Consider the following 26284-nt stretch of genomic DNA (forward strand, 5'->3'; position numbering starts at 1 on the left):
TGGTTCACCTGCAATGTATTAATGGAAGAAAACAAACTGCTGACTAATGACATTGTCCTCTGAAAACTGGCAGCTGCACATAGGCAGTAGTGTTATTTTCTGAGGTTTTAAATGATTGAAGATTAATATTAGTTTATGGCACCCCACAAGTAAATTACTACATTAATGAATTTATTTTTAATCTGACTCAGCAGTTGTCTACAGTGGTCAGAGATTTCACCCAGGAGCCTCAGTTGCTCATTTGAATAAATAGCATTTCATAGTCAAGTTTATTTTTTGTTGAGAGAAACAAATAAACATACCTAAGAAATAGAGGCTTTGTTTAAACTGTAAAGATTGTGCCACGCTGCTTAACATCAGGCAGTAACAAAAGAGTCTTAATGCATTTTTTTTTAACTGGATTGAAGCTCGTGTTCTCCCTGCCAAGCAGCAAGGCATGCTGCAGTTGTTTTGACTGTACAAATAGCAGCTGTAAAGCCATCAGGTTTGCTGGGAGAAAACGTCGTGGTGTCTCCCCTGTAAACGTAGCCATTTCCGTGAACAGCCGTGGCATGTGCGCTTTGCGGGGCTGCGAAAGCAGAGACCTCTCTCCACCTGGGCCGCGGGCCAGCCGCTGGTGTGATGGGGAGCCGTGTCTTTGCAGCGCCTCGTGCCGCCTGAAGGACGCCGCCTGCTCGGCGGTTCAGCACGGTTCAGCACGGTTTTGTGCTGGATTCGCCCTCTCTCCGGGGCGCCCGTGCGTTTTGCCAGCTGTCGCGGCGAGGCTGCAGCGCCGATGCTCCCCGCGTGAGCTGGCTGCTGCTGGAGGAAGGTGGGAATAAAGCGCGCTTTGTTCCCGCGCGGCTGCCGGCGCTACCTTGACAGCGCGTCGGCTGCCTGAGTGGGAGAGTCCGGCCGCGCGCAGCGAGCTCGCTTCTGTGCGGAGGCAGGACTTTCAGGTTCAGAAGGAAGTGAATTGGATAGGTCAGGAGAACGTACCATTTGCGAACACCCCTTTTCCCTTTCCGGCGGCACGCTGGGCGCGGAGGCTGCAGGCGGCTGTGCTGGCGGCGGTGCGGGAGGCAGAGCCACGGGAGAGCCAGCCTCAGCCGTGCGAGCTCGCTTTTTCCGCAGGGATTCACCAGGGAGAGCGCTTTGGAAACTAACATGGTTTAATCCACTCACTGCATGTTGGGTAAATTCAAAACCCACATGCTCGTCCTCTTGCAGTGGAATAAGTCACATCTGATGGACATTTTCTGTGCTTATAGCATAGTAATGAATGTCTGACAGGCGCGACCTTTCATAAGACAGCCCACACTATTGGCTTTCTGCCCAGAATATTGCTGCAACACTATCTGTGATTGGTTATCTCCCTATCATGCATTGCTTCACAAGGGAAAACGGCCCCTTTTTTAATAAATCTACGATGGCTGGCTGCAATATGCTACACTGTAAGTACGCTGTGCAAGGGAAGCAGGCAGGCTGTAATGCTGTGTATTGCTGTAGGATCACATGGCAAGGCGGTAATGCTGTGGGACACTGGTGAAATGCTGCTCGGTAAATTTTAACGTATCTGTTTTTTCTACAGGTTGGTACTAAGAAGTGCCTTTCCTGACGTCTCTGCTGCTTGGAACCGCTTCTAGAGCAGTCTCTGCTTTTTGCCTTGCTTGCTGCCAGCTAGACTGCGACGACAGCACATCCACCCTCCACCTCTAGCCCAGACACCCCCATTTCTACTTATAATCAAGAGAAAAGCTCTATCAGGCATTGCCATAGGCTGCTTTAGTATAAAAATAAAAGTTTCCTGGGAAAGTAAGATATCTTCTGCCAGAAAATCAAGGAGAGGAAAAAAAAATTTCTCGATTGTTGCTCTAAACTGCTGCATCTGTCTATGCCAAACTAATCAATACCGATTGCACCACAAAACCCAATTGCAAATTCAGCTGTGTGGAGATTACCTTTCAGACAACTTTACTGAAAGCAGCTTGGAAATTCTGTGTCAAAGGGTCTGCCACGTTTTCATGCTTGCATTTTGGGCTCCAATTGGCACTCAGAATGGGTTACTGAGAGCACAAGGCTAGTTCCAGGCCACACTTTTTAACATTCATCTTACTTAGAGTTCTGGCGTTTCTTGAAATACAAAACCTCTGTCAATTAACAGTTTCATGCTGTGAACTTATAGTGGCAAATCTTTTCCTTGATATTGTGACCACACAATTTTACATGTACTTTTAAAATAGGGAGTGGGGGAAAAAGCTTTCTGGAGGTGACATTTTCATCGTTTCCAGTTTCTCAGTTCAGCTCTTTGTTTGTTTGTTTTACTGAAAATTTTAACTACCTGTAAAATCTAAACATGGCTGTTAGTGTCACACCGATTCGGGACACAAAATGGCTCACACTGGAAGTGTGTAGAGAGTTCCAAAGAGGGACTTGCTCCCGGCCAGACACGGAATGTAAATTTGCACATCCATCGAAAAGCTGCCAAGTTGAAAATGGACGCGTAATCGCCTGCTTTGATTCATTGAAAGTGAGTAAATATTATATTATTTTCTAGGATATACAGTTAATGAAAGAAGGAGTTCTAGCCAAAAAAACCGTGGAGTCCAAAAGAGAGAAATTGCCATCTGCTAGCAAGGAGAGCTTTTATTATTATTATCTTTATTGATGATTGTTGTTTTGTTGTTTTCCTCGGGGGAAGGGAAAGAATAGAGGGAATAAGAGTAAAATAAGCCTAGCAGAGTTCGAATCATTTGGTATGGCTGCAATTACTAGTTCTTTGACTCCAAATTTTTCTGTGTGTGTAGCTAGAATGAAGAGCATTTCACTTAGAAATAGCTAAGTCACTGTAAAGGTTCTTTTGTTTTTACTAGCTCAAAACACATGCTCTGTGATGATTTGTTTCCATCTTGTAACTACAAGTGGCTTGTTGATATCTCTGGACAGCAGACAGTGGATCTTAGTGCTAAGTGTTTTCCTTCGTAAATTATTTGGGTGTTTGTGAAGAGTGTGTTTATGTGTCTGTGTTTGGAACTTCTGTGGTTATCCTCTCTCTTTCACAAGTAGATCTGTGTAAGGAAAGAACAATGCTCAGCAGAAAGCAAGGTGCTCTAGACGTGCAAGCAGAGCTGTGTAGCAGAGAGGTAACAGCCATACTGTGATTTTTAGGAGGTCTGTGCAAGTTAGGTAGGGTAAATATGAGGCTGTTATTTTAATATAGCTGTAGCTTCAGTGATCAGTTGTAAAACATGTGGATTGTCAGCTCCTTCTCTTCACTTTTATGAATTAAATCATCTCAAAAAGTAAAATATCCATCCCACAAACAATACCTTAATTCAGTAGAGTCATAAAGATCAAAAGTTGAGAGAAAAAAATATGACTGTCTGCTTTTCCTGCAGTGTGATTTTGCTCTTCTTGGGCCTGAATCCCAGGAGGGGAGCAGAGCGCGAGCGTGGGGAGTTTGCCGTGCCCAGCATCGTTGTGTGGGCAAGGAGGAAGTGCTGTGGCTGTACCCAGCTGCTGCAGGTTGCACCAGCAACTGGCTCATGAGCGTGCCTAGAGCTAGGCAGGAAGTGGTCTTGTAGTGGTTTTATATAAATCCTGCAACATTTTTGAGTTTAAAAATGTATATTGTCGTGTCTTAGGTCAGGATAGAAGATCAACCATTAAAATGTTTTCACGTCTGAAGTAACTAGCCTCACCACCCCAAAGAGTTTTAACTTAGAGCAATTGAAATATTTTGTTTCAGTGTTGTTTCAGTATTTTATTTTAAAATTACTGTAATTACAATGCATAGGGAAAAAGCAAAGAACAATGTTTTTCGTCTTCAAATGTGAAACCAGAACGTTTCTAGGCATTAAAGAAAGTGTTCAGAGCTAAACAAGAAGTCTGAAACCCAGCTGGATTTTGTGAAAAGTTTTGACTTGGAGGCACGACCGTTTGCTGAGGAATTGGCGAGCAGTTCCTAAGGAGCACTGCGGAGCGCAGGCCGTCGTGGTGGTGGTGTGCGCCGCGCGGAGCGTGCCGCTGCGGCGCGGAGGGGGCGCGCGGGCAGGCGGCGGCGGCGCTTCCTGGGCTCGCGACGGAGGTTGCTGGGGACGGGAAGCTGCCTCCCTCGCGAGGGCTGGCTGCTGCTTGGGTGCTCCCGAGCCCGCTTGCACGTTTTGCAGGGACGTTGGAGGTGGGGACGCCTGTGGCGCCTCTTGTGTTGTAGCGTTACTGCGTTGCAGCTGAGGCATTTGAAACTGGGGTTTAGCTTTGGAGCTTTAAAAACATCTTTTTGTGAAAGGATGCAAGAATGATGATGTATCTACTGATAAAATAGTATCTTGTAGTATCCTCGTGGTTTGATTTCCTACTTAATTGCTTTCCCTCATTTGATTGCACGTAGCATCACAACCCTACTGCTTCACCCAAACGTCTCTTATTTTTTTGGAAGGATGATACAACCAAAAAAGGCTGAAACAAGATACCAAAAGTAATTGAATGCAGTCTTGTTCACCATGGGAAGCACCATCTGAGAGCACTATAAACAAGTGTCATCAGCAGAGGTTTCTGACTTTTCATGATGATTTAAAATACTTTAAAAATACAGCACAGAATGGAGAAGGCAGCAGAGCGGATGAGCAGTTGGGATCACGATTTGGGTGGGAGATGCAGAACAGGGGCTTGCACAGCATTTCTCTTGCCAGCAGTGCTAGTAGCTCTTGTATTGCCTTGAGCAAGTTCTTCAGTTTCCTTCCTTTTAAATGAAGGTGATAATTACCACCTTTGTAAAGAGCTGCAAGATCTCTGGATAGTATCCCCAGGTAATATTACTGCATCATTGCATTGCTTCAAAATATTCTGTGGAAAATACTCTTCTTGTTGTCCATGTAAAGTTGGTGTGATTAAGTGAGTTGTAAGCTGGGACAGAATTCTGGCCAGATATGCTATTTAAAAATGTGCTGCTTAGCAGATATATTTACTTGTGTTAACTTGAAAAGGTTTGATTTTGACTTAGCTGTTTTGCCCATGTGCTGTGTGCTGGAAGGTCCCGCAGGGATCAGGAGGGTCCCACGGGGATCAGGAGGGATTCTGGTTTTCTGCAGGCTGGAGAGCACCAGGTAAAAGCCTGGGGCATTATTGCTGCCCATTAAAGCAGATATCCTATCTCCGTTGTCCTGTAGGCAGGAAAGTATGTGTGTGAGCACACTTGATTTTTTTTGGTGGAGGGTTTTAGTTAGGTTGTTTTTATTATGTAAGAAAGTACCTGTAGTAAACAGAAAATGGCACATATCTCTTCACTGAATTCCCTGTCCAGTCCAAATAGTAGAAAAGCACTTACTCAGTTTTGTTTGTGTTCAAGATTTTTACAAATTTGTGTGGGTGTGCTGAGCTAAATATGCAGTAGTTACTTTGTTACATTTTCTCCAATATCACATATATTATGCAAAAAACATCATTTAGGGAAGTGTTATGCCAGATTGTAAACAAACTAATCTTAGAGAGTCCAGACAGAAATTGAAAGATTTCAGATGAAAAAAAATTGTTAATACTTCAAAAGTTTAGTGTAGATATAATATGCTTGCTCTTTACTAAAATAGCAGTACACCTTAAAAATAGTATTTAAAATTTTGATTCCTTTTAAATGTATATAATACTAAACTAACTAGCTCTTCTTACAATGCCTACAGGACAGAGTAATATACATAGTATAGTGACTATTTAGTCACTATATATATATATATATATATATATATTTCTTTTTTTTCTCTTTTTTTTAACAAACTGCTAATAAATCTTACACTCACAAAGCACCCAAAAATCAGTATTAGTGTGTCTTAGCAAAATATTGCATATTAACTTATGCCAATAAGATGTTTGTTAGTGTTAGAGAGCTGTAGCTCTTAATAAGAATACTTGCTCATGAGATGGAAATGGCCTGTGTGCTCTGCTATATTTAGAACGTAAATAGGCAAAGCAAATACTTTCTGAGGGGACCCCATGAAATGGCAGCACCCTTCAGCTCTGCTGTTTCAGACGTTGGCCCCAGGCCCAGGTGTCTTGCACAGAACAGCGTGCAGGGAGGCAGTTCAGTACCAGTCATCTTGTCTGCCTGCAGAAGAAAAACAGAGTTCAGAAGTGGAACTTCTAGCTTGGGTGAGAATACTATATATATTACACACGCACACACACACACGTGTATGAATACACACACACATGCATTTAAAGAAATAGAGGCAATAACTGTATATGTAAGTTTAAAATAACAAAAAAAAGCATCCAGTCCTGAGACTCTCATTAATTTTGTGTTATCACTTGCAGATAATGATTTTCACCATTTATAAGGATCATATGTGGAAATGTGGCACTGCAGTATTGATCTTTGGAAACATACAGTTTGTTAGGAAATATTTAATGTATGTGCATATGCAGGTCCTTGTTAATTGTGAGTTGGTAACAAATAGCAATTGTTAGTTGTTAATTAGAAATGTAGAGGAAAATAAGGCCGACATATATTTCTGTGCCATCAGTGAGCTAATGCAAGGAGAAGGTCAGCACCATGTCAATCAGAGGAAGATTTTATCATTCCTCTGAATAGCCTGCTTCATAATTAGTCTTAATGAAATCTGCACAACTGTCCTTAGGGTAGTACATTAATCAAGACAGATAAATGTGGGATAATTTTGCCCTTAGATATTAGGAGAATAATTTAGAAAAAAATGATTAGGTAGTATATTCATATTCTGTACTTGAGTGGTTCAGTCTGCTTTAAATCTGGCTCTTTATTGTTTAAATACCAGATTTTTTTCCAAAATGTGGATGCCTAAAAGCCTATTAAACTGTCTAGAGCAAAAATGAAGTCCTAAATTCCTAAATCAGGCAACTGGTTTGTAACAGATTTTAAACATATTTTTAAAACATTTTTCTTTTTTTTTTTTTTTAACTTGGAGAAATTCACCTAGGTAGGATTCATTTTTTAAAAATTACGTTAACTTCATAAGATGTTCCGATAGATGAGTCATTTGATGTTGCCTGAAAATGGAGATAAAGATGTCTTCACAACAGGGAGATGGATATAAAATGCAAATCTGGTGGGAGGATGCAGATGCACCGAGGACACCCGGGCAGCCTGCAGGCAGCATGTGTGCCACATCCTTTGGCTGCCACACTGTCTTTTCTAGCTGTTTTTTTGAAATCTAAACGTTGAGAGGAAAGTAGGGAAAAGGAATCTGGCTTCAGAGCGAGTTTTCTAAAGCTGCTGCCCAGGGACACTCAGCACTGCCGTCGGCAGGAGCATCGCTATTGTAGTCAGTGGAACCTGACTTCTACTGGGCGCAAATTGTTCTTGTAAATCCAAACTTCAAATGATTTCAGTGGATTTGGCTTAAATCAGTTTGTCCCTCTGAAGGTAAAGTTTGCTACAACACTCACTTTCAGATGAATTTTTGTTCTCTCAAGCTCATGCCTGCTGTGAAGGCTGCTACTTCATGTTCAAATTGTATGCTCTGATGAGGTGTAAAATGTTTTTCCTAACCTTGCGTTCAGCAGATGAAAAGTCTTGGATATTCACGTGATCCTGACAGAGTTTGAAACTCTTGTGCCTTGTGTCTAAGATCTGCAGATACATAGTATGTTAACATTTTATTTTCTGCTGCAGAAGTACTTATTTTTTTAATTGAAACTCCTGAACTCTTTAATGGTGACATTGCACTTGTTATTGAGAAACCTTAAAAATATATAAATGCATCATTATTCTGGATTAACATGAGGAGAATCTTGGTTCTCCATCCTCTCGGAGATTTGGTCTGTGCTCCTTGGTCTCTGCTTTAAAAATTAAAAATAATTTTTTGGCTGTTACTCCTCACCATGTTATAGTTAAATAAGGATGTAGAATAAGGCACTTACATATTTGTTTTGCTACAAAGAAAAGAAAATTACAGTAAATTTATTTCACCTAATAATATGAGGATGGCAGATCGTTGGCTCTGTCTCTCATTGGATTAAGGCAGAAGAAGAAATCCCAAAACATAGCTCTAAAATGATTTAGCACATGCCTGTTCAGTAATCTTGCCTGTCGTTGTGATGTGCCACACCACTAAAGTGCAGGACGAAAGCACAGCTCTATCTGTAGAAGCAAGGTGCGGCTTAGGGGTGAGCCTGCAGAGCACAGACACATGTGAAATGCCAAGGAAGCTTGGAAAGCAGTAACCCTAAGGAAAACAACAAAATAGAAACAACTTTCAAATTCCTAAGTCAAATACGATTTGCCATATCAGGTGTAGCTAGATAGTTGTTTCCCTTTTCAGTCCATGTGTCTGCCAATAGGCTAAGCTCCAGAAAAAGGAAGAAAAGGGAATTGGCAAATACATTGGGAAAATGGTACAGTTGTTTGACTGAGTGGTAAATAGTCCATTAAAAAAAACAAACAAACCAGGCGTTCTTCTGTGGGAATATTAATGGCATTTTGAAATCTTACTGGATATTCTAAACAAGAGAGTTATGGCTCACAAAGTTACTGTTACAGCTCAGGCTCTATATCTACAGGAAGAAGTTTTTTAAAAATTAAAACATTGCCTTGAAACACGTGCACTGTCAATTTTTAAGAGCCTGTATGTAATAAACCAGAATTGGTACGGGATCAGGAGCAAAACTCTGAACTAATTTTATTTGCAGAAAAAACCTGAAGGTGCATAAAATAAGAAAAACTTGTGGCAAAAATATCCAGTCATTTGTGCTAAATCCTCAAATGAGAGATTAGAAGCAATCTCTGAGGCCTCTGTCTTTTTGGGATGACCCCAGGTCTCTGTTTTTCTATTTTTTGTAGATACAGATGGCTTGTTGCCAACTACGCTCTTAAATTTGCTGGAAGCAGAAATTACATTCAAGACCAGAGAATCACATCTGTAATTTGACTTTATAGAAGCATTAATGTTTCTTTGTTGGGACTATATAATGATATTAGCTCAACTGGATAACACTTAGGAAATACTGTCATGTTGTGTTTCTTCAAAGTCTCAGCTTCAGGATTTAGGAGCAGTGGCTGAAGTTTGAGAATCAGGTTTCTTCTCTAGAACACTGGTCAAAACCAAGGCAATTAGTCTGACATCCTCATAATAATTTTGTCAGATTCCAAACATCCCATTACAAGAAAACATCAGTATTGTTTTATGGATAATTAGTAATATACACGTTTTTAATCCTCGCTCTGTTTTCTTGCATTCCTTTGTGTTCCATTGTTTTTTCCTTCTGAATTGCAAGTGCCTGAAGCAGCTACAGGAAGCCTGGGGCTTTCCTTTTAATTTATGTAAATAGAGACAAAAGGGCTCTGCTTTTTCTTTTGCTGTTACAGAAATTCTCTTATTAAGTATCAGATTTTTGCCTGGTTATTCTCGTATATCAGCAGTCCGTACTCTCATTTGGAGGGTATGAACAGTGGTCATCTTGTCGCAGAGAAGGCTTCAGTGAAGAGCAATTAAAATTTATTCCTGTGTATCCTAATTGTTTCCTCCGCTTTGTGTCACTTTCAAAATGAACAAAAGGAGGAGAAAATAAAATCAGATGGTAAATAGAGCTTCTTAAAGAGGTGTGACTGCTCCATGTTGCTTCAGGTCAGCTCTCTGCTTCTGAGGACTAGAGTCCAAGACCACACGTGATTTTCAGGAACATAATTGCTTGGCTTTGGCTGAAAGGCAGAGCTCAGAAGGTTGTGCTCAGTGGCGAAGTCTAGCTGGAGGCCTGTAGATAGTGGTGTCCTCTGGGGGTCAATACTGCGTCCTATCTTGTTCGACTTATTCCTCAATGATCTGGATGAAGGGACGGAGTGCCTCCTTAGCACACAAGAGGGCTGTGCTGCCGTTCAGAGGGACCTCAACAGATTGGAGAGCTGGGCAGAGAGGAACCTGCTGAGGTTCAGCAAGGGCAAGTGCAGGGTCCTGCACCTAGAGAGGAATAGCCCTAGGCACCAGTACAGGTTGGGGACTGACCTTCTGGAGAGCAGCTCTGCAGAGAAGGACCTGGGAGTGCTGGTGGATGACAAGTTGACCAAGAGCCAGCAATGTGCCCTTGTGGCCAAGAAGGCCAATGGTCTCCTGGGGTGCATTGGGAAGAGTGTTGCCAGCAGGTGGAGGGAGGTGATCCTGCCCCTCTGCTCAGCCCCGGGGAGGCCTCCTCTCGAGTACTGTGTCCAGTTCTGGGCTCCCCAGGACCAGAGAGACCTGGAGCTATTGGGGAGAGTCCAGCATAGGGCTTATGAAGATGATCAGAGGGCTGGAGCACCTGCCCTGTGAGGAACAGCTGCGAGAGCTGGGCCTCTTCAGCCTGGGGAAGAGCAGACTGAGGGGGGATCTGATCAGTCTGTGTAAATACCTGAAGGGAGGGTGTCAAGGGGGTGGTGCTGGACTCTTTTCAGTGGTGCCCAGCAGCAGGACAAGAGGCAATGGGCACAAACTGAAACATGGGAAGTTCCACCTGAATATGAGGAAAAACCTCTTCCCTGAGAGAGTGACTGCGCACTGGGACAGGTTGCCCAGAGAAGTTGTGGAGTCTCCTTTTCTACAGATATTCAAAACCCACCTGGACTTAATCCTGTCTACCATGCTCTAGGTGACCCTGCCAGAGTAGTAGTGCCTGGACTAGGTGATCTCCAGAGGCCCCTTCCAACCTCAACCGTTCTGTGGCTCTGTCTACGGATCATCTCGTTGTGCGTTTTCTCCCCCTGGGGCTTTGTCTGTGTCATGCTGCTTAGAGGAAATGAGATGGGGATCTCGCGAGCGGTGGGAGGCTGCGCAGCCGCTGCTCCGAGGGCTGCGCCGGGCAGCGTGCTTCTTGGCAGGCGTCGCGGGGGCCCGGCTGCCGAAGCTGAACCAGCCCTCGTGACGCGCCGTGGCAGGGCAGTGTTTGTCAGCCTGACCTCAGCTTTGATTGAAAGACATTCGTCTTTTAATTTCTTGAGCCTCGGCTTAACAGTAGCACTTAAATTAGGCCATGCATAAATTAACAAAAGATATATTTTCACTCTGATCCAGAATTCTGTCATCTTCCTTGATCTGCAAAATGCCACTAGAAAGATTTTGTCTAGGGAAATAACATTTAAGCAAAAATTGAATTGTAACATAGTGAAACACTGGCTTGTGCAAATAAGGAAACTTTGGGGGCTCCTGTTTGTGTTTATTGAAGTGCTTATAGCATACTCCCTCCATTAGAGAATGTCTGATCTTCTAACTGATATTAAAAAGCAGTTGATGCAGTTGAAAGCCAATCTAAGATTTTGAGCACACAGAGGAAAGTGTTAACATCCTGATAAAGACAGACTTTTGAAGAGGGCTAGTTGATCTGGGCACTTTGTTTACACGGCGCAGCAGTGGCAGGCTGCAGGGCAGCAGCTCCCCTGAGCTCCTCTGAGCTCAGAGCAACGGGGGATTTCTCTGCCGGCGGCTCTACAGCAAGTGCCTGGCAGCCAGGGGGAATTGCCCTGATGCGTGTCAGTGTGCTGAGCGGGGACCTGGCTGCGGAGGAAACGGAGCCATGTGCTATTAGTGTCGTCTCAAGGCCTAATGTCCTTCATTAAAAGGTAATTGGAGACGTTCTGGGATGTACCGGCTATAGTGACGTGATAAAGGGGATCTACTTTCACCACTTTCGTTTTTTTCTAATACAGTCACTGCGTGAACTTTCCAGTTGGTGAAAGTGTTAAGCTAAGCAGCCTTTTTTACTCCTCAAACCTTTTGACTCCCTGCTCTTGGACTCTGGAAATACTGAAGGCCTCTCACGTCTCAGAAATAGTGTGCTGGCTCACTAGAAGTACTCATCTTGCTCTGATGGGAAAATGCTGATAATTTTGGAGTTCACTCAGAGTGCTGAAGAGTGGTGGTGCTTTGACAGGAGTGTGGAAAGGGGTGGGCAGTTTGGGGTGATGGCTTTGGATCGAACCTTCACATCTCTAGAGCACTTCAAGTCCTTTGAAGTTCCTGGAAGGGCTCTCTTTGACTTCAGCTGTCTTTGGATCCTTCCTAACTCAGGAAATAGTACAGAGAATAAATTTTTTTTTTTAAGTAAGTTTCTATCTGAAGAAAGGAGTGTTTTTTTTGTTTTTGTATTTTTGAGGAAATCTGGCCATTTACATTTTATCACAATGGTTTCATTTAAGTCCTAATTTACAAGCTTAAATATGAACACATCATAAATAATTGTAAGATTGACACTTAAATTTGAAGAGGAATGGCAAAGTACTGAAGTTGTGCCTAATCAGGCATGTGCACCAAATAAATTAGGGTGAACACGGTTTGTTCAGGCTGGCTGCACGGAAGGATGTATTTCTGTGCGTGCCCAGGAGGCCGGCAAACAGCCGACCTGGGAAGGGTGTTGCGGGGAGCTACGAAGTGACTGTGTCTCGTGTGGCCGCAGCTGCTGGGGGAGATGTTTAGGGGTGCGGCAGGAGAGTAGCAAATGCTCTGCTGAACCTGGGATGCAAGATGCAGTTTATGGCCAGAGCAGAAGGTCCTATGCAAGAGCCAATGCAGGTTTGCGGGCTGTACAAATCACATGTGGAACAGGATCATTTGACTTACTAAAACAAATTCAGGACATGCTGAAAAAATGCAGGCCAAGCAGTACAAACCCCGTGTAGCTGTAGGTTACTCCTGTGAAGTGATGGATAAGGCCACTGTTACAGAGTCTTCCTAAATCTCTTCTGTCTTCTCATTCATCGTTGACTGAGTTGTTGTCAAGGGGAAGCATCCCGGCTGCAGGACTTTAAGGGAATAGACAGCTCTGTGACATTTTAGCCCTTTGCAATATTAGTATCTCTTCGATTTCCAGCTTTTCCAGTGTCTTTTTGTATCTTTTTCCGTAGAGCTGCATCTTTTTAAAAATATCCTCAATTTTGAAATCATAACTGAAAGCTAATGATAAACAACGACTAGATTGAAACTACAAAAAGACACAGAGTGAATTTTACTGAATTTGACTAGAAAATGCCTTACACATGCTAAAAACCCCAAAGGAATAACTGTATGTGAAAGTGTTGAAGCGAGCATGCACAGTTACACGATGAATTTACAGCAGTGTTTTCAGCGCAGACCTGGCCAAGCGCTGTAGAAGTGAAGGTCTTTGCCGTGGTGGGATTCGGAGCGAGCTCTGGAGCACCACCCGTGCCGTCGCCCTGCGGCGAAGGGGCGCTGCCGGGTTTCTCAGGGGGATCTCTCCCGCCGTGGCTGGCCAATGAATGGTTTTTGCCACAGTCTGACTGATTTTTAGCTGTAGGTACAAGTAGTTGTCCAGAAAAGTGCGTGTTTTTTCTTCGTCTGTTAATGTAGGAACAGGAGTACACACACTTAACTTTAGTCATTTGAAATCAACATGCAGGAGAAAATAGTCTTGTGTCAAACGTGTTCTGGGACCTTGGGACTCGCTGTAAGCTGATATAGGTGAGGCAAATACTTGGACCAAAAAATTGTACACTTAGTTCTGCTCTTAGAGTAGAATTTAGCCATTACCATATCAGCAGTTAATAGTTCAGAGCAGATTATACAAACAGAAACAAGGCAAATTAAACTTTGAAAAGCTTCTTGGCTTTTTTCATCACTTTCAATTTTCTACCTAAGTACCGGTACAATCAGTGTTTAGAACCACCTTTTGATGGATGAATTGCATCTGTAATTCAGCTTTCTTGTGTTAGTGCACATTCAAAAGATCATTTACATCAATGTACCTTTGCTTGTCCAGTACTCTCTTAAAATTTTCCCTACGCTGAAGTGAGTTAAGAGAAGGCTCAGAGTTATGCAGGAATTATAACTACACAGAAATGTAAGTCAGTTAGGAAGAAGCCTTGGTTTGGATAGGCTGAATGATTAAATATTTCACATATAAACTAGACATTGCTTGAAGGAAGCAAGAGAATCATTTCTTTGTATTTATTACTTTGGATTTTATTCTTATTGTTTACTGAATACTGAGTGTCTTAGTGTTGCAGGGAGCGGAGCAAGAGGCTTCCTTGGCACGGGGCACTCGGGCATACATGGATGGATGCTTTATTTCAAGTAACGCACCTCAGAATACAGAATTCCCCTTACTAGTGGAGTGTGAGGAGTTGTTTCATGGAGGGGGGAAAGTGATTTAAAGGTTGCCAGCCGGTGCTCTGAGGTGCAAAGAGAGAGCTGTAAATCTGGAGGAAGCGGTGCAGGTGAGAGCAGGAGGCCGAGGGTGCTGGCCGAGCCGCCTGCCCGCAGCACCCCGTCTCGACGTTTGGCCACGTTGGCATAAAATCGCTCGTGTCCGCTCAGCCCGGGAGCTTTTGTCAGCGGAGCAGAGTCCAGCAAACCCAAAGGGCGGCTTGGAGGCGCTGGGGGGGAGCTGCTGGTCGGGGACGCTTCTCGTTTTGTGGAGCATTTGTTGCACAAAAATGAATGTGTGTGTATTGGGGGGGACCACCTGATCAAATATATATGCAGCAAAAGTGTAAGCACACTGTAACCAGCTCTAAAAGAGTATTTTAATCTTTTTATGTGACTGGACTGAACAAGGTGAAGGGGAGAGATCTTTAGATCAGTTGTTCCCAGTGGTTTTAGCTGAAACTAACTTCTTAAAAAATGATTATAAACATAGTTAAATGGTCTCCAGACTGTTAGGGAAAACTTTCAGCTTTTCATTGCACTGAAAGTAAGATTATCTGCACTTTTTTACTGGTATTGTCAAAAATGGTATTCATACATGATTGGATGATAGTTTAAAATATTGCTGAAAAAGGTTAGTGGAAGTATTTAAATTCATTTTTTTTCAGGAAGGCGTTTGCAAGATGCATTTTGTGTTCAAATAAACATTGCTAATATTAATTTCATTAATATGTAAATAGAGCAGTGAACAGAGGTGTCATTTCTGTTCTCCCCACTTTGCAAAAGCAGAATATTTAGAACAGTATATCTGCTGAAGGGAAATAAATTTGCAAGGAAGGTTATTGAACTTTTTACAAAGAATAAACGTAAGCATATAAAAATGTAATAACGTCATTGACAAATTTAATTTTCTACATGCAAGTATTGAATAAGGCTAACGGCTACAAATCAATTGGAATATATGCTAGGTATTAAAAAAAAAAAAAAAAAAAGATGCACTAAGTAAGAATCTTCTTCAAAATGTAGAAAAAAGTGGTGTTAGAGGACTGAAATGAAAAGGGAGCCCAGGAGTGAAGCGCAGTCAGTGCGACACGGCCAGCGAGGACTGGCGTGGCGCGAAGTCATGGGTATCGACGCCGACTGGGCCTGGCTCCTGGTGGGGCCGTCAGCTTAGCTCGCCCCTTGGGCGGACGCTCGTACAGCATCGCTTTCAGGAGCGGTGGCGTCAGGCCTCAGTCATGCTGAGCAAACGGGTTTTATAAACACTTAAATGGCAGCTCAGTAGAATGAAGTGTACTAAACTGGCCATTCGTTAACAAAATGAAAGGACCCAATCTGCAGCATAATGAGTTAAAGTGAAGGGATGCAGAGAGAAACACATATGAGCCTTTTTTTTTTTTTTTTTAATCAGCAGTTTTTCCTTTTGATTGAGTGAGAGAAAAATGGAGAATAAGACTAGTCATGTATATAACCTGAATAATTTTTCAGAAGTATCTAAGTACACGTATGAGGGAGGAAGACACAGTGAGTACATGTAGAGCAAAATTTAAACACATGCACAGCGTAATGCAGCTGGCTTTTTCTTTTGCAGTACAGCTACTTGTATCCTTAAAATAAATTAATTGGCAAAGGTAAGAATGCCACTGTAAGAGTACAGAAGTACCAGCTTTTTGGCATCTGTGTTCAGTTTATTAGATCTTGGATTACTGTGTTTAAAGCTTTACTGGAACATTGCTTTCCTAAAGCTTGGGACTTGCCTGCAGTAAGCTTAAGTTGTACACGCAGTCAAAATCTGGTTTATATACTCTGCTTTCTTCAGGCATCTCCTAATGACTCATGTTATCCTGTAATCTGTGGCCCATGCTCTCTGAGTTCAGTCTTAGTGGAACAGTATCTCGCAGTCCTCGTTTCCAGCGTGAGTCTCGGCTCAGCTGCTGGAGGTGCTCGTAGCAGCCGGGGCAGGGGACTCTCCCTCTCCGGGCGCCTCTCGTCAGGGCTGACACCACCCTGTCTTATGGTCAGCACCACAGAAGACGTCGGTTAAGGTAGCTGTGAGTAAATTAGGCTTTTTTTAATGGCCATGGTGGCGCTGAGTTACTGAGATGGATGTTCCAAAGTGTGAGTTGTATGTAGGGTTTCTCATTTTACTTTTAAAAGTTTAGAATCATGTGGATAATTCATCCAAATGGTGATTTAAAAATGTAGAAAAAAAAACATACTTGAAATTATTTCTCATCTGGTTTAAAACCTTAATTGAAGTGCTTTTTAAAAAATTTTATCCACTGCAGATATAAATCAGCATGGCTTCTTTATATCAACAGAAACAGTTAATCCTAAAGAGATGTGCCTGCTGCACCACCTAAGGTTCAGAATACCAGATTTTCTAGCTCCTGTTATATCCTTTTTTTAATATCACATCTCTTACTTGAATTATGGATAGCTTGATTTTATGCTTAGAAGAAAAGAGGGGGGAAAAAAACAAACTTTGAGTGCAAGCTCAAATAGCTCATAACAAAAATGATCTGAAACAGACATATCATAAAATGATTAATTATAATTAAAATTCATTTAGCTATTACCATGTTATTTATCCACTCTCAGGACCTGATCAGAAGTGTTGGATGGCATAGTTGTTTATTTTCTGTCATTACTTAGGTTTATTACTGTAATGCCAGGTCAAGTCGTGGGTTTCGTTGTGCAAATGAAGCAGGACTTCTTGAAAATAACCTCCAAACTAACATTCTCAGCTCCTGCAAATACTAATAGCAGAATATATGTGTGCAACAGAATAGCTGGAAGCCTGTGTTTAATTAACTCTCTGGAGTTACATATGTATAAGTGTTTTCCAAGTATGTGAATGTTTACAGAATGCCAGCCACAAATGTTTAGATGAATAAAATGTGTTATAAACAGGTTTTTTTTAAGAATACGTACAGCTTTCCTTTGAAGGATGAATAGCATTTTAGTAGCTGTGTGCAGGGTTTTGAATTTACTACTTACTGCACTCTTTCCTTTTCAAAGTATTGCTTAAGATCAGAATTTATTTTTATATCATTCTATTAAGTATGTTAGAAATTCAACTAATTACTTTAGGGTTTTTTTTTTCTGTTAATATGTTTAAAAACGTGTTTTTTCAATAAGTTCCATAAAGAGTTATTTATTTATTTCAAGACTGGAATAAGAAAGATGTTTTGGTACTAATGTTTTTATTTAGATGATCTACTTGTAGCCAGCTAAAGAGCATTGTTAATGCCATTTCCCCCCTTTTTTCAGTACACTTTAATTGTAAGTAAAAGTGGATAGCATATAAATAGATTTGATTTTTGGATGAGAAGTCAGAAAGACAGGAAGGAGGAGTTACTGGGGGAATTGAGTGAATTGGCCTGAAACAAGCGCAAGGTGCAACCCGTCAGCTACCAACTCTTTGCAAATATAGTTCCACCACTTTGCATCTTAGCCAAAAAAAAAAAATAAAAAAAAAAAAAAAAAAAAAAAAAAGCTCAGACTGAAAGCTGCGACTGTGTCAAACCGTAAATGGTTCTGTCTGGTAGAAATGAGCAGTTTCAGTGTTCTCCACTTTCCTTAGGCAAGGTGCAGGGGAAATGTGTATCGCTTTTCTGTGAGACGTGAAGCTGCAGTTCAGACACTGCTACGAAACCTCTGCAGGCTGGGTGCAGGTTGCGTTTTGTTGGCTCCAGGACTGGTCCCTTCTCTCCAGCGTCAGCTCTGCTGCTGGGGTTGTGTCCTCACGGTCGCTCCGTACCGTGTCGCCCCGGCAGCTGCGTGGGGATTCGGCTCACCTTGGGAGCGGGGTGGGGTGGCGCGACCCCCCCCGTGCCCCGAGGCGGGCCGTGTCGGAGGTGCTGGGTTACCGGTGTGGGCCCTCCGGCGCTGGCAGTGCCAAGACCCGTGCCTGGTCCTCAGGAGGCCTCGGTGTGCAGTCAGGTTTGGAGTGCCGGTTGCCGGTCTGCGCGCAGCAGGGCGCAGGAGCTGCTTTGCATTTCTCGCCGCGCGGTGCTCACATCGGTGACACTGGGCAGCGCTGGTGGTGCTCGCTGTGGGCGGCGTGTCCGTCCCTGCTGGGCGTTGCGCCGTGCCTGGCGATCTGTGCAGCCCTCTCACCTAGGCAGTCAGCAAGGTTGGAGCTTGGCAGCTTTCTTGCCCACCGTACGCAAGCCGGGGCGTTGCCGTACCGCCGGCGCGGCACTGCGAGAAAACCAGCAGGCGCGGGGAGGGAGGGCTGGTCCCTTGGCCCGCTGGCATCAGCCTCTTCCTTCGCCGTGGCGCCAGATCCCATCTCACGGAAAGGCCGTGTGCAGACACGCAGAGCGCAGCGAACGGCCGAGGGAAACCTGCGTGGAAATGGAGACTTCCAGAGGGAAGTGAGAGCACCTGAGGGAGGCGAAGGAGAAAAGGAGGTGATGACCACAGCGGGTTTTCAGTTTACAGAATGAAGAAAGACTAAGGAGATGATAAGTCTTTAATTGAAAGAGAAGAAAAGGAGAAGAAATAGAGATTGAAGTGAGACACTGAAAGCAAAGAAAAGATTAAAGGCATGAACTTGGAGGGAAATCACACGCTGTTACACAGTTTGAAAGATACTGAAGGAAAAATGACTTTAGTTTGAAAACGTCACCAGATAGAAGGGGAGGAGAAGGGAAAATAGAACATGAGACTTTCACAGCTGGACCTTTGCAGGCAGTTCATTAGCAGCATGTAACATGTGGTGCCCTCTTAACTTCCTCAAAAAAATCCAGTTCTCCTCAATTCCTGCTTGCTCTTTGCAAGACAGGCTTTTGTACGTGGTGGCAAGCGTGAAGAGTTACTGGTGTGCTTTCAGACTGGTGTATTGATAGCTATCTAAATACTGAGGTGGAGAGAAGTGAGCTGAATTTTGCCTTCTTGCAAACCTTTTACATTTGTCTTGAGTAAAAAAACTGAAAACCTGAAGGGGAGTAGAGCTTGCCTCTTAATGGTTCAGACAATTGAAGATTTCTTTAAGGCTAAAACAATGCAAAATATTTTTACGTGGTGTTTGTTACATATTTGTTGCTTAGATGTATCTTGTATTTTTAGATCTGTAAATACCTATGTGATTAGACTTTGAAAAAAAATGACTGCAGTGTAAGTTTAAAATTATTTGATATACAGCTTTCAGCTCAGCATTTTAATACACACACACACTCATTCTCCTAATGATAGAAAAAGCATAAAGCAGGGTAAATGCAAGTTGTTCGCTGAAGGCAGGGCGACGGGTCGGAAGCCGCAGGCGGTGCGGCGGTGCAAGCTCTTCAGCTCCCCGCCGCTGCCCGTGGGATGCGCCGGGGCCGGGTCGGGCCCCTGGAGGCGCCCCGTGGGCCGGGGCGAGGGGCAGCGCGCGGCGGGACCCTCGCTCCCGGCTTCCCCGGGGCTGCCCTTCCCGCCTTTGGCTTTCAGCGTCACCTGGAAACTAAACTTGAGCCTTAAACTGTGGAAATGAAGCCGTTAGGTTTCTCCTAGCCCTGTTTACAAAACACGGCCGTCTTACGATTCGTATGCCAGCTCAGGGTTTGCTTTACATCCCGGCAAACAGCAGTTCACATATACTTGAAAGGGTCATGAAATTTGAATAGAGCTGTTATCAAAATTGTTCTGAGACTCCGTTAATGGGTTTGGAGTTAGATGAAAGCATTTTGCATATAAACATTGATAGATGTTGTCGTTCATAAATTAGTTTTCAGTACACAGGCTTACGGAACTTGGGAGTGAGCGCATACGTGTGACAGTTATTTGTAATATCTATGTTCTTTATTTGCATAATGTAGATAGTAAGATGTATATTAATGAAATAGTGATCATTTTACTGCCTCCAGATCTGAATCTTAAAGCTGAATTTCTTAGTTTTGTGGGTTGTTTTATGATTTACTAGTCATAGTATATTGCTTTTTTCCTGGGTATGCGTATGTGTCATGTATAGCTTCCTATGTCACTCAGTTTTTAGAAATTATATTTTGTACTTGCTTTCTTTTTGGCATCAGATTAATATGCAAACAAACAAATCAGAAACCAGAATTCCCCACCAGAAAATGAATAAAGGCAAGGAAAGTATTGCAATTATGTTAGAAAAGAATCAGGACTTTTGGGTAAGGATACAGGTTGGTTCCCACTGAGAACGAGAGGGAAACGCTGAGTGACTCAAGTAGGATTGGACACCTGCTGACTCTATTTTCAGTGGTAAAGCTTAGGTCATCTACTACCTTCTTTGTATTTTACTAACTCTATTTTAACTATTTTTTTAATACCTATTTTAAAGTCTATATTGGCAAAAATCTGTACATAAAACTTTTTCAGTGAAGTGTTTGAAACATAACAAAATGTTTTCTGATAGGAAAAAATGCAACTGTTAAGGCTTGGTAACTGCTCTCCCAAGAGACACAAATCCCTTCCTCGCAGCGCAGAGCCGGAGGGAAAGGTTCGTGTGAAACAGCCCGGCAGTGGGCAGCTGCGGCGTCGGGGCAGCGCGCTGGGACCTGGGGTGCTGGCAGAAAGGACCAGCTCCCCGGGCCGCTCCGCACGGGCGGCAGCGGGCAGATTGCGGGGCGCCCACGTGCTGCCGGGCGCCTCGGGGTCCCCCCCGGCTGCGAGCTGCAGCTGCGTCCTGCCTTGTGCCTTGCCGGTGGTTTTCTGAGCAAGGATGACTTCTGCGGAGCGGCTTCCAGGACAGCCCCAGCAGTTACGGTGGGAGCAGTAACCTGCGCTGGCTGCGTGTGCGCAAGTGGCTTGGAGGTGTTGCGAAAAGGGCTGGGACCATCCGGAGCAGGTCACCGCGGCGGAAGGACACCTCCCTTTTGCCAGGGACAGATGACGGGAGCAGTCCTGACGGCCACGGCTGCCCGCGAGTCCCGGGGCCGGGAGGTGAGCCGGGCCCCAGGTGGGAAACCTCGGGGCAAGGTGAACCTGCAGTCAGGAGCGGGTGCAATTACTGCCATCATGTCTCATTAGTCCTCCTCCTGCCCTGAGAGTGTTATCTCCAGACAGATAGCTCTTATCAACTTCTCATGCGTCGTTTGATGCTGGAGGGGAGGAAATGAAGATGCATAGGCTGTAATTTCCATACCTACAGCTTTGCAATTATCATTGAAAGTCTCATTATTGGCCTTTCTTCTCGGTTGCACCGCTGGAGTCAGGAGTTAATTGCACTTGTCGCCTGCTCTCTAGCTCGCTTACACAGCGCCCTACGATCATGTCACGAGTGTGAGGAAACGGCTGCACCCAGGGATGAGGACGAGGACAGTCCATAGCGCTGGGCTATTTCCAGGGAGCAGCATCGCTCTTAGAGGCCAACCTGGGGTGGAAACCCAGACAGCAACTCTGCTGCTCTGTGAGCAGGTGTCTTGTCAAAGCGACTTTTTGCCAAAAACCGTGAATCAGTGGGTTTGTAAAGCACAGACATTCTGCTTCAGAATCAGCACTCTGTTTTAGGGGGAGAGCAACTCCTTTGAGTAGACTCCAGCCTGTGTGCGCTGCGAGCTTTGAGAGGCTGGGCTGTGTGTCCGTCTGCCTCGGGGTCTCGTTCCTCTTTCCCAGGGGAAAAGGCCCGGTGCTGCTTGCTGAACGCTGCCCATCGAGGCCGGTAGGGATTTAGGGATTTTGAGGGAGAACACTAAGACAGGAGGTATTTCTCCCTGGGAGGTGACAAAATAAGGCCTGGCGGGGAGGAGGGTGTTAACTAACATAAATCAATATATTGCTATAATATATATTTAAGCTCTCTCCTTGTAAGTTTTCAGTCCTGTGTCGGTTTCAGCCTAGTTCCCTGAATGAGGAATTTTGTGCCATAATAGAGAAACATTAGGGGAATGTTTTCAACCTGTATAAGAGCCAAAACTGTGATAACCCTCACCCAGACCGGATTTGCTTGTGATTTCCAGATCCAAACGTTTAGATTCATTTTCAGATAAGTGACACATTTTTACAGGCTTATCTGACCTGGACTAGAGGTTTGCAGTTTTTCCAAATTTCACATCTATGCCCAATATTTTCTTATTTTGCATTCGTTCTAACTAAGAGTTAATGAGCTCTTACCCAGCAGTCAAGCATGCAAGCTGTTTCATATTTCACCCTGACTTTTAAAACCAGTCTCAGTTAATGGTTATGCTTAACCTCTTGCATTTGAAAGCTGACTTGCAGAAGCTCGGTCTCAGACTGGAATGTGTTTGAAAAGGGGCAGTCTGTGTATGTATTTTTGAAAGCTCATGGTTGGAGAGAAAATCATCTTCCTGCTTTCTGAGACACTAGGTGTTCAGGTCAGGTTGCAGATCACTGCCACAGCAGCTTACTGATATCATGGTGTGTAGCCATTTGGTGTATAAGATCTACTTGACCAAAAGATAATTGTGTTGAAATAGAACAAAATTGATAAGTGCATTATGGATAGGAAACACATGCATTGAACCCATTGCACTTTATTGTTATCTGTATGCTCCAGATAAATCAGGGTAATATCCTGACTGTCTTTAGTTTTCCAGGCAGGAGTATGCTCCATTCTACTTGGCAATCTGTTTCATATACTTACTAAGAGCAAATGAAAAAGGGAAAAAAGACCCTGAAGGTAGTTTATTTTAGATTTCTCTAAATGTTCTTCTCCCTTGTAATGGCACTAATTGAAAAATAACTGAGCTTGGCATTGATCTATTTTATTTCACATAATTTTTAAAAATTAAATTGTATATTAAAGTGCACTGTCAAAATGACTTTCTCAGTTTTATGCTTTACCCACCACTGATTCCAGAAGGTCTCTGGAACTGCGATGCTCCTTTCCTTTTGGATTTTTTTTCTCCTTCAATGTATATATGTTCTTTATATTACTCTGATAAAGCCATTGGTTTTGTTGGTTTTCTTCCTTGATCTGTGCCATGTGGACTGCTGCTACCACAGCGTTTTTGCAGTACACTGGTGATTTCTGCTTTATATTAAAAAGATAAGTGCTGTTTTCATAATTTTGTTCCCCACATACTTTGCTTTAAACTAGAGCAAATTGCCCTCAGTCTGTGACAAAGGTGTGACAGTGGCACCTTTTGACACCAAATACTGTCGTCTTTGAGCAATTGCAGTGCGAGCTGGATGAGTGATGCCCTCAGGTGTTGCTACCAGCATAGTATTTAGCAGGAATGCCCAGCGCTTTGTCTCCAAAATGCTGTGTAGGGCCTTGCTGCCGGGAGCTCGGTCCTGCAGGTGTGTGCAAGGTGGCGTGTTAACGGGAGATGTAAGTGGAGGTTTCCCTTGAGGCAGGAGGCCATAGCTGGGATCCAGCGAGGTGAGAGCTGCTGTTGCCACGATGCAGCCTGTAGCCCCTGAGCCAGGAGATAACCCGGCTGTGCATCGAGAAGTCGTCACGCTGCAGGAGCTTTGTCCCGTTTCTCTTTAGGTCTTGCCCTCGCAAGCGATTATTGCTGCGATTGCAGCCGTTGATGCCAGGTGGCTTCTCCAAGTTTTTTTTTCAGACTGCTGTGTTTCATTTATTGCTTTTGGTTTCATAGGTAAAGGACCTCCAGAATAACTCCAGTAGTTGGAAAGGTCTTTTGTGAGTAAAGAAACTCTTCTTTATGCTCAGGCAAATTGAGAAAATAGCAGTTGCTAAAAATACAGCCATATTTTATTTTTAAGCTTTGGAAAGCACTGCTGGGTTTTATAGTTGTCTGTGGAGCAAGGCAAAAGGTCAGTTGTGCAGCATCAGCCATACCTAGGAGAGTTGTTTAATTCTTTTATCCTGTCCTATTAAAATGGCTAGTAATTAGTGTTATGAAGTGACTACTGAAGTTTTGTTCTGATCACCTGACAGATGGTGAAGTTCAGCTTCTGCTTCTTAAGTTTTGCTTCAAAAATTTCTTGCTCCTCTCAGGAGCTAAGAGATGCAGAGATTTTCGGTGGGTGAAGTGTTGCTGTATTGCTTTAAATGCTCTAGTGATTGAGAGATGCATTAAGTGGTGGAAGAGGGACCCTGTATCCCTGTGCAGAAATATTTCATGATGAGCAGTGAAGTACTGGAAACTTTCTTATTTTACCTAATGAAGTTCAGTGGCCGCAGGACGTGTGCGACGGCGAGGTGCACGAGGGCAAGCTGTGTCCTCGGGCCATAGCCAGCGCTGGCGTGGCTCCTGGTCTGGGTCATCCTCCAGCCCTCTCCTCCCTCTTTCCACCTTGGTTTCTAGACCCATCTCTCCTCCTCCCTCCTTTTCTTCCACCAACGCAGCAGAAGCACAGAAAGTTCGTATTTGCTTTTCCGGTTCCTGTCTGATTGACTGCTTTTGGAGCCAATCCGGTTGCATTAAAAAAAAGGGGGGGGGGGGAAATTTAGATGGTGATTTTTATTTGCGTTTGCTCTCAAAACTGAGCTATTTCCTTTTGCATAGATCTATGTGAAATATATTAAAAGAGGTTTTAGGTTCTTGAAGAGCCAATACTTGTCACGCTGCCTCCAGCTCAGCCCCTAGCTGCTGGTACTCTCATCTCAGTGCTTGATTTTGCCTCACCCATGCTGAATGTAGGGAAAAATTGCTCCTAGGCTGAGATCATGATGCGCTGGTCATTATTCTGACTGTTACTGTGTGTGTCGTCAGCTCCGTTGGCTCCCACACGTGGAAAATTGCTGATTTCCCACCAGCGCTGTGGCGGAACACTTTGAGCGAGAGCAGTTTGAGCCTTCAGGTTACGGCCACGTTCTGGGGCTCATGCCTGCTGCAGATTCCTACCTGCAAAGGGAAAATTGTCTTTTTTCAGTGCATGAGGCAAAGGTAATGGAGCTAGGAAAATGCCTTCTAATGAACTTAAACTTTGTATAAATGCCGCTTCCTCCAGCAGCCTGTCTGCTCCCCTTTCTTCGCACCTTTGCATCCAGTTTCTGTAGCTTCCTCTGGCTGTACTCTGTGCTGCTCCACAGGAGTAGTGACTTGGCTGCACTGAGGGGACAAGTATTGATATTGCTGTTCACCGGGAAGTAGCCATTTATTAACTGTAGTTTCTTTCATACTGCACTATGAAGAGATGAGGAAGTTATTAGTAACACAAAACAGTAAAAATAATGTCTTATTTTATAAGCATCAAAGAGGTTTTTCATCTACTAACACTTCAAGTTTTTTTTTCTTGTTTATGGGGAGTTTTGAGTCTCTGGTCAACACTTTCAACTGCTATTTGAAAAACACTAAATAATGGTGCTTGTAGCTGTTTCAAACATTGTATTGCTCGTCAATATTACTTATGTTGAAAAAATCCTCAGGACGTTAATTATGGTGTATTAAGCTGTATACTTCTTGTTCACTCGTTGTCCAGCCTGGGCGGATCATCCCCAGAAGATGCCAGCTCTGGTCCATGGAGCTAGCGTGCTGTCCAGCCCGAGGCAGCGGTCCTGGAGAGGCCTTGTATCCCCCCTCCAGCTGCTTGTGTACAAGATGCTGGTGCATCAGTGCTGGCAGCTTTAGGAAACGAGCAAAGAGCTGAAAAAGCTTGAGAACTCAAGTTTCTTCTAAAACCAAGTTTCTTCTTCCCGCATAGTTTGGTTTTGTGACAGGACATTCAATTGTCAGTGCCCACGTTAAAATAAACAATTAAAGGGAGTTCTGACCACAGAGCAGTGTGTGGGTAAATTTCTTGATTATTTAACTTGAGAAAAATGTGTTCCACATAATTCATATCCATCGATCTTCTTTGTTGAACAATTCAGGGAAAATAGCAGTGAGAGGTTAATTTTCACCTCCTGATTCATTCAAAGTATCTTGCAGATACCGAACAGCAGGATCTGCCATTAGTGTGTACCTTCTGCTCCACTTCCATGATTGTCAGGTACCTCATAGCTTCATCGAGCACTTTTCCCCGGATCCTTAACTCTGACAGAGTTCAGCCGGTCAAGGCTTTGATACCAAATACTCATACTGGTCACTTCTCTAAACGTACCCTCTTTTTATCCAGGCCCTTTCTGAAGAGAACAATGTATGCATCACAAAATTACTGCTTTTTTCAACTCGAGCAACAAGGTTATCCTTCACACAAACAGGTTTTCCTGTAAGGGTATTTCTCCGTGTTACCTCTATCGCATACTGCAGGCTTTGCTTCCTGGCGAACCACTGCAGAAAATGTAACCGATGCAATTTCTGAAGTAAATAGCTCTTCGGGCAACAACACAGTTCGATATTCAGATGCACCCAGCCCCTGTCCAAGCCCCGTTCCTCCACAGAGAG

The 26284-nt window shown here is 43.6% G+C and overlaps 1 protein-coding gene across 10 annotated transcripts in view; it reads left to right on the plus strand.

Annotated features, from left to right (window-relative positions):
• Positions 1-26284, plus strand: part of MBNL1 (muscleblind like splicing regulator 1) — a 118573-nt gene that overhangs the window by 20089 nt on the left and 72200 nt on the right. For 5 of the 10 annotated variants that reach the window (XM_062582902.1, XM_062582908.1, XM_062582904.1 and 2 more), the window contains exon 2: positions 1571-2509. The exons of 2 other annotated variants lie outside the window; for them this stretch is intronic. In XM_062582902.1, the coding sequence (XP_062438886.1) occupies positions 2336-2509 (174 nt within the window). In that variant the 5' untranslated portion in view covers positions 1571-2335. Of the gene's footprint in view, positions 1-1252; positions 1434-1570; positions 2510-6101; positions 6121-11514; positions 11534-26284 lie in introns of those variants that run through there. 3 more of the 10 variants (XM_062582903.1, XM_062582915.1, XM_062582914.1) reach the window with 3 other exon arrangements.

Source organism: Rhea pennata, chromosome 9 (genome assembly GCF_028389875.1).
Source record: "Rhea pennata isolate bPtePen1 chromosome 9, bPtePen1.pri, whole genome shotgun sequence".
In the NCBI taxonomy this organism is placed as follows: domain Eukaryota; kingdom Metazoa; phylum Chordata; class Aves; order Rheiformes; family Rheidae; genus Rhea; species Rhea pennata.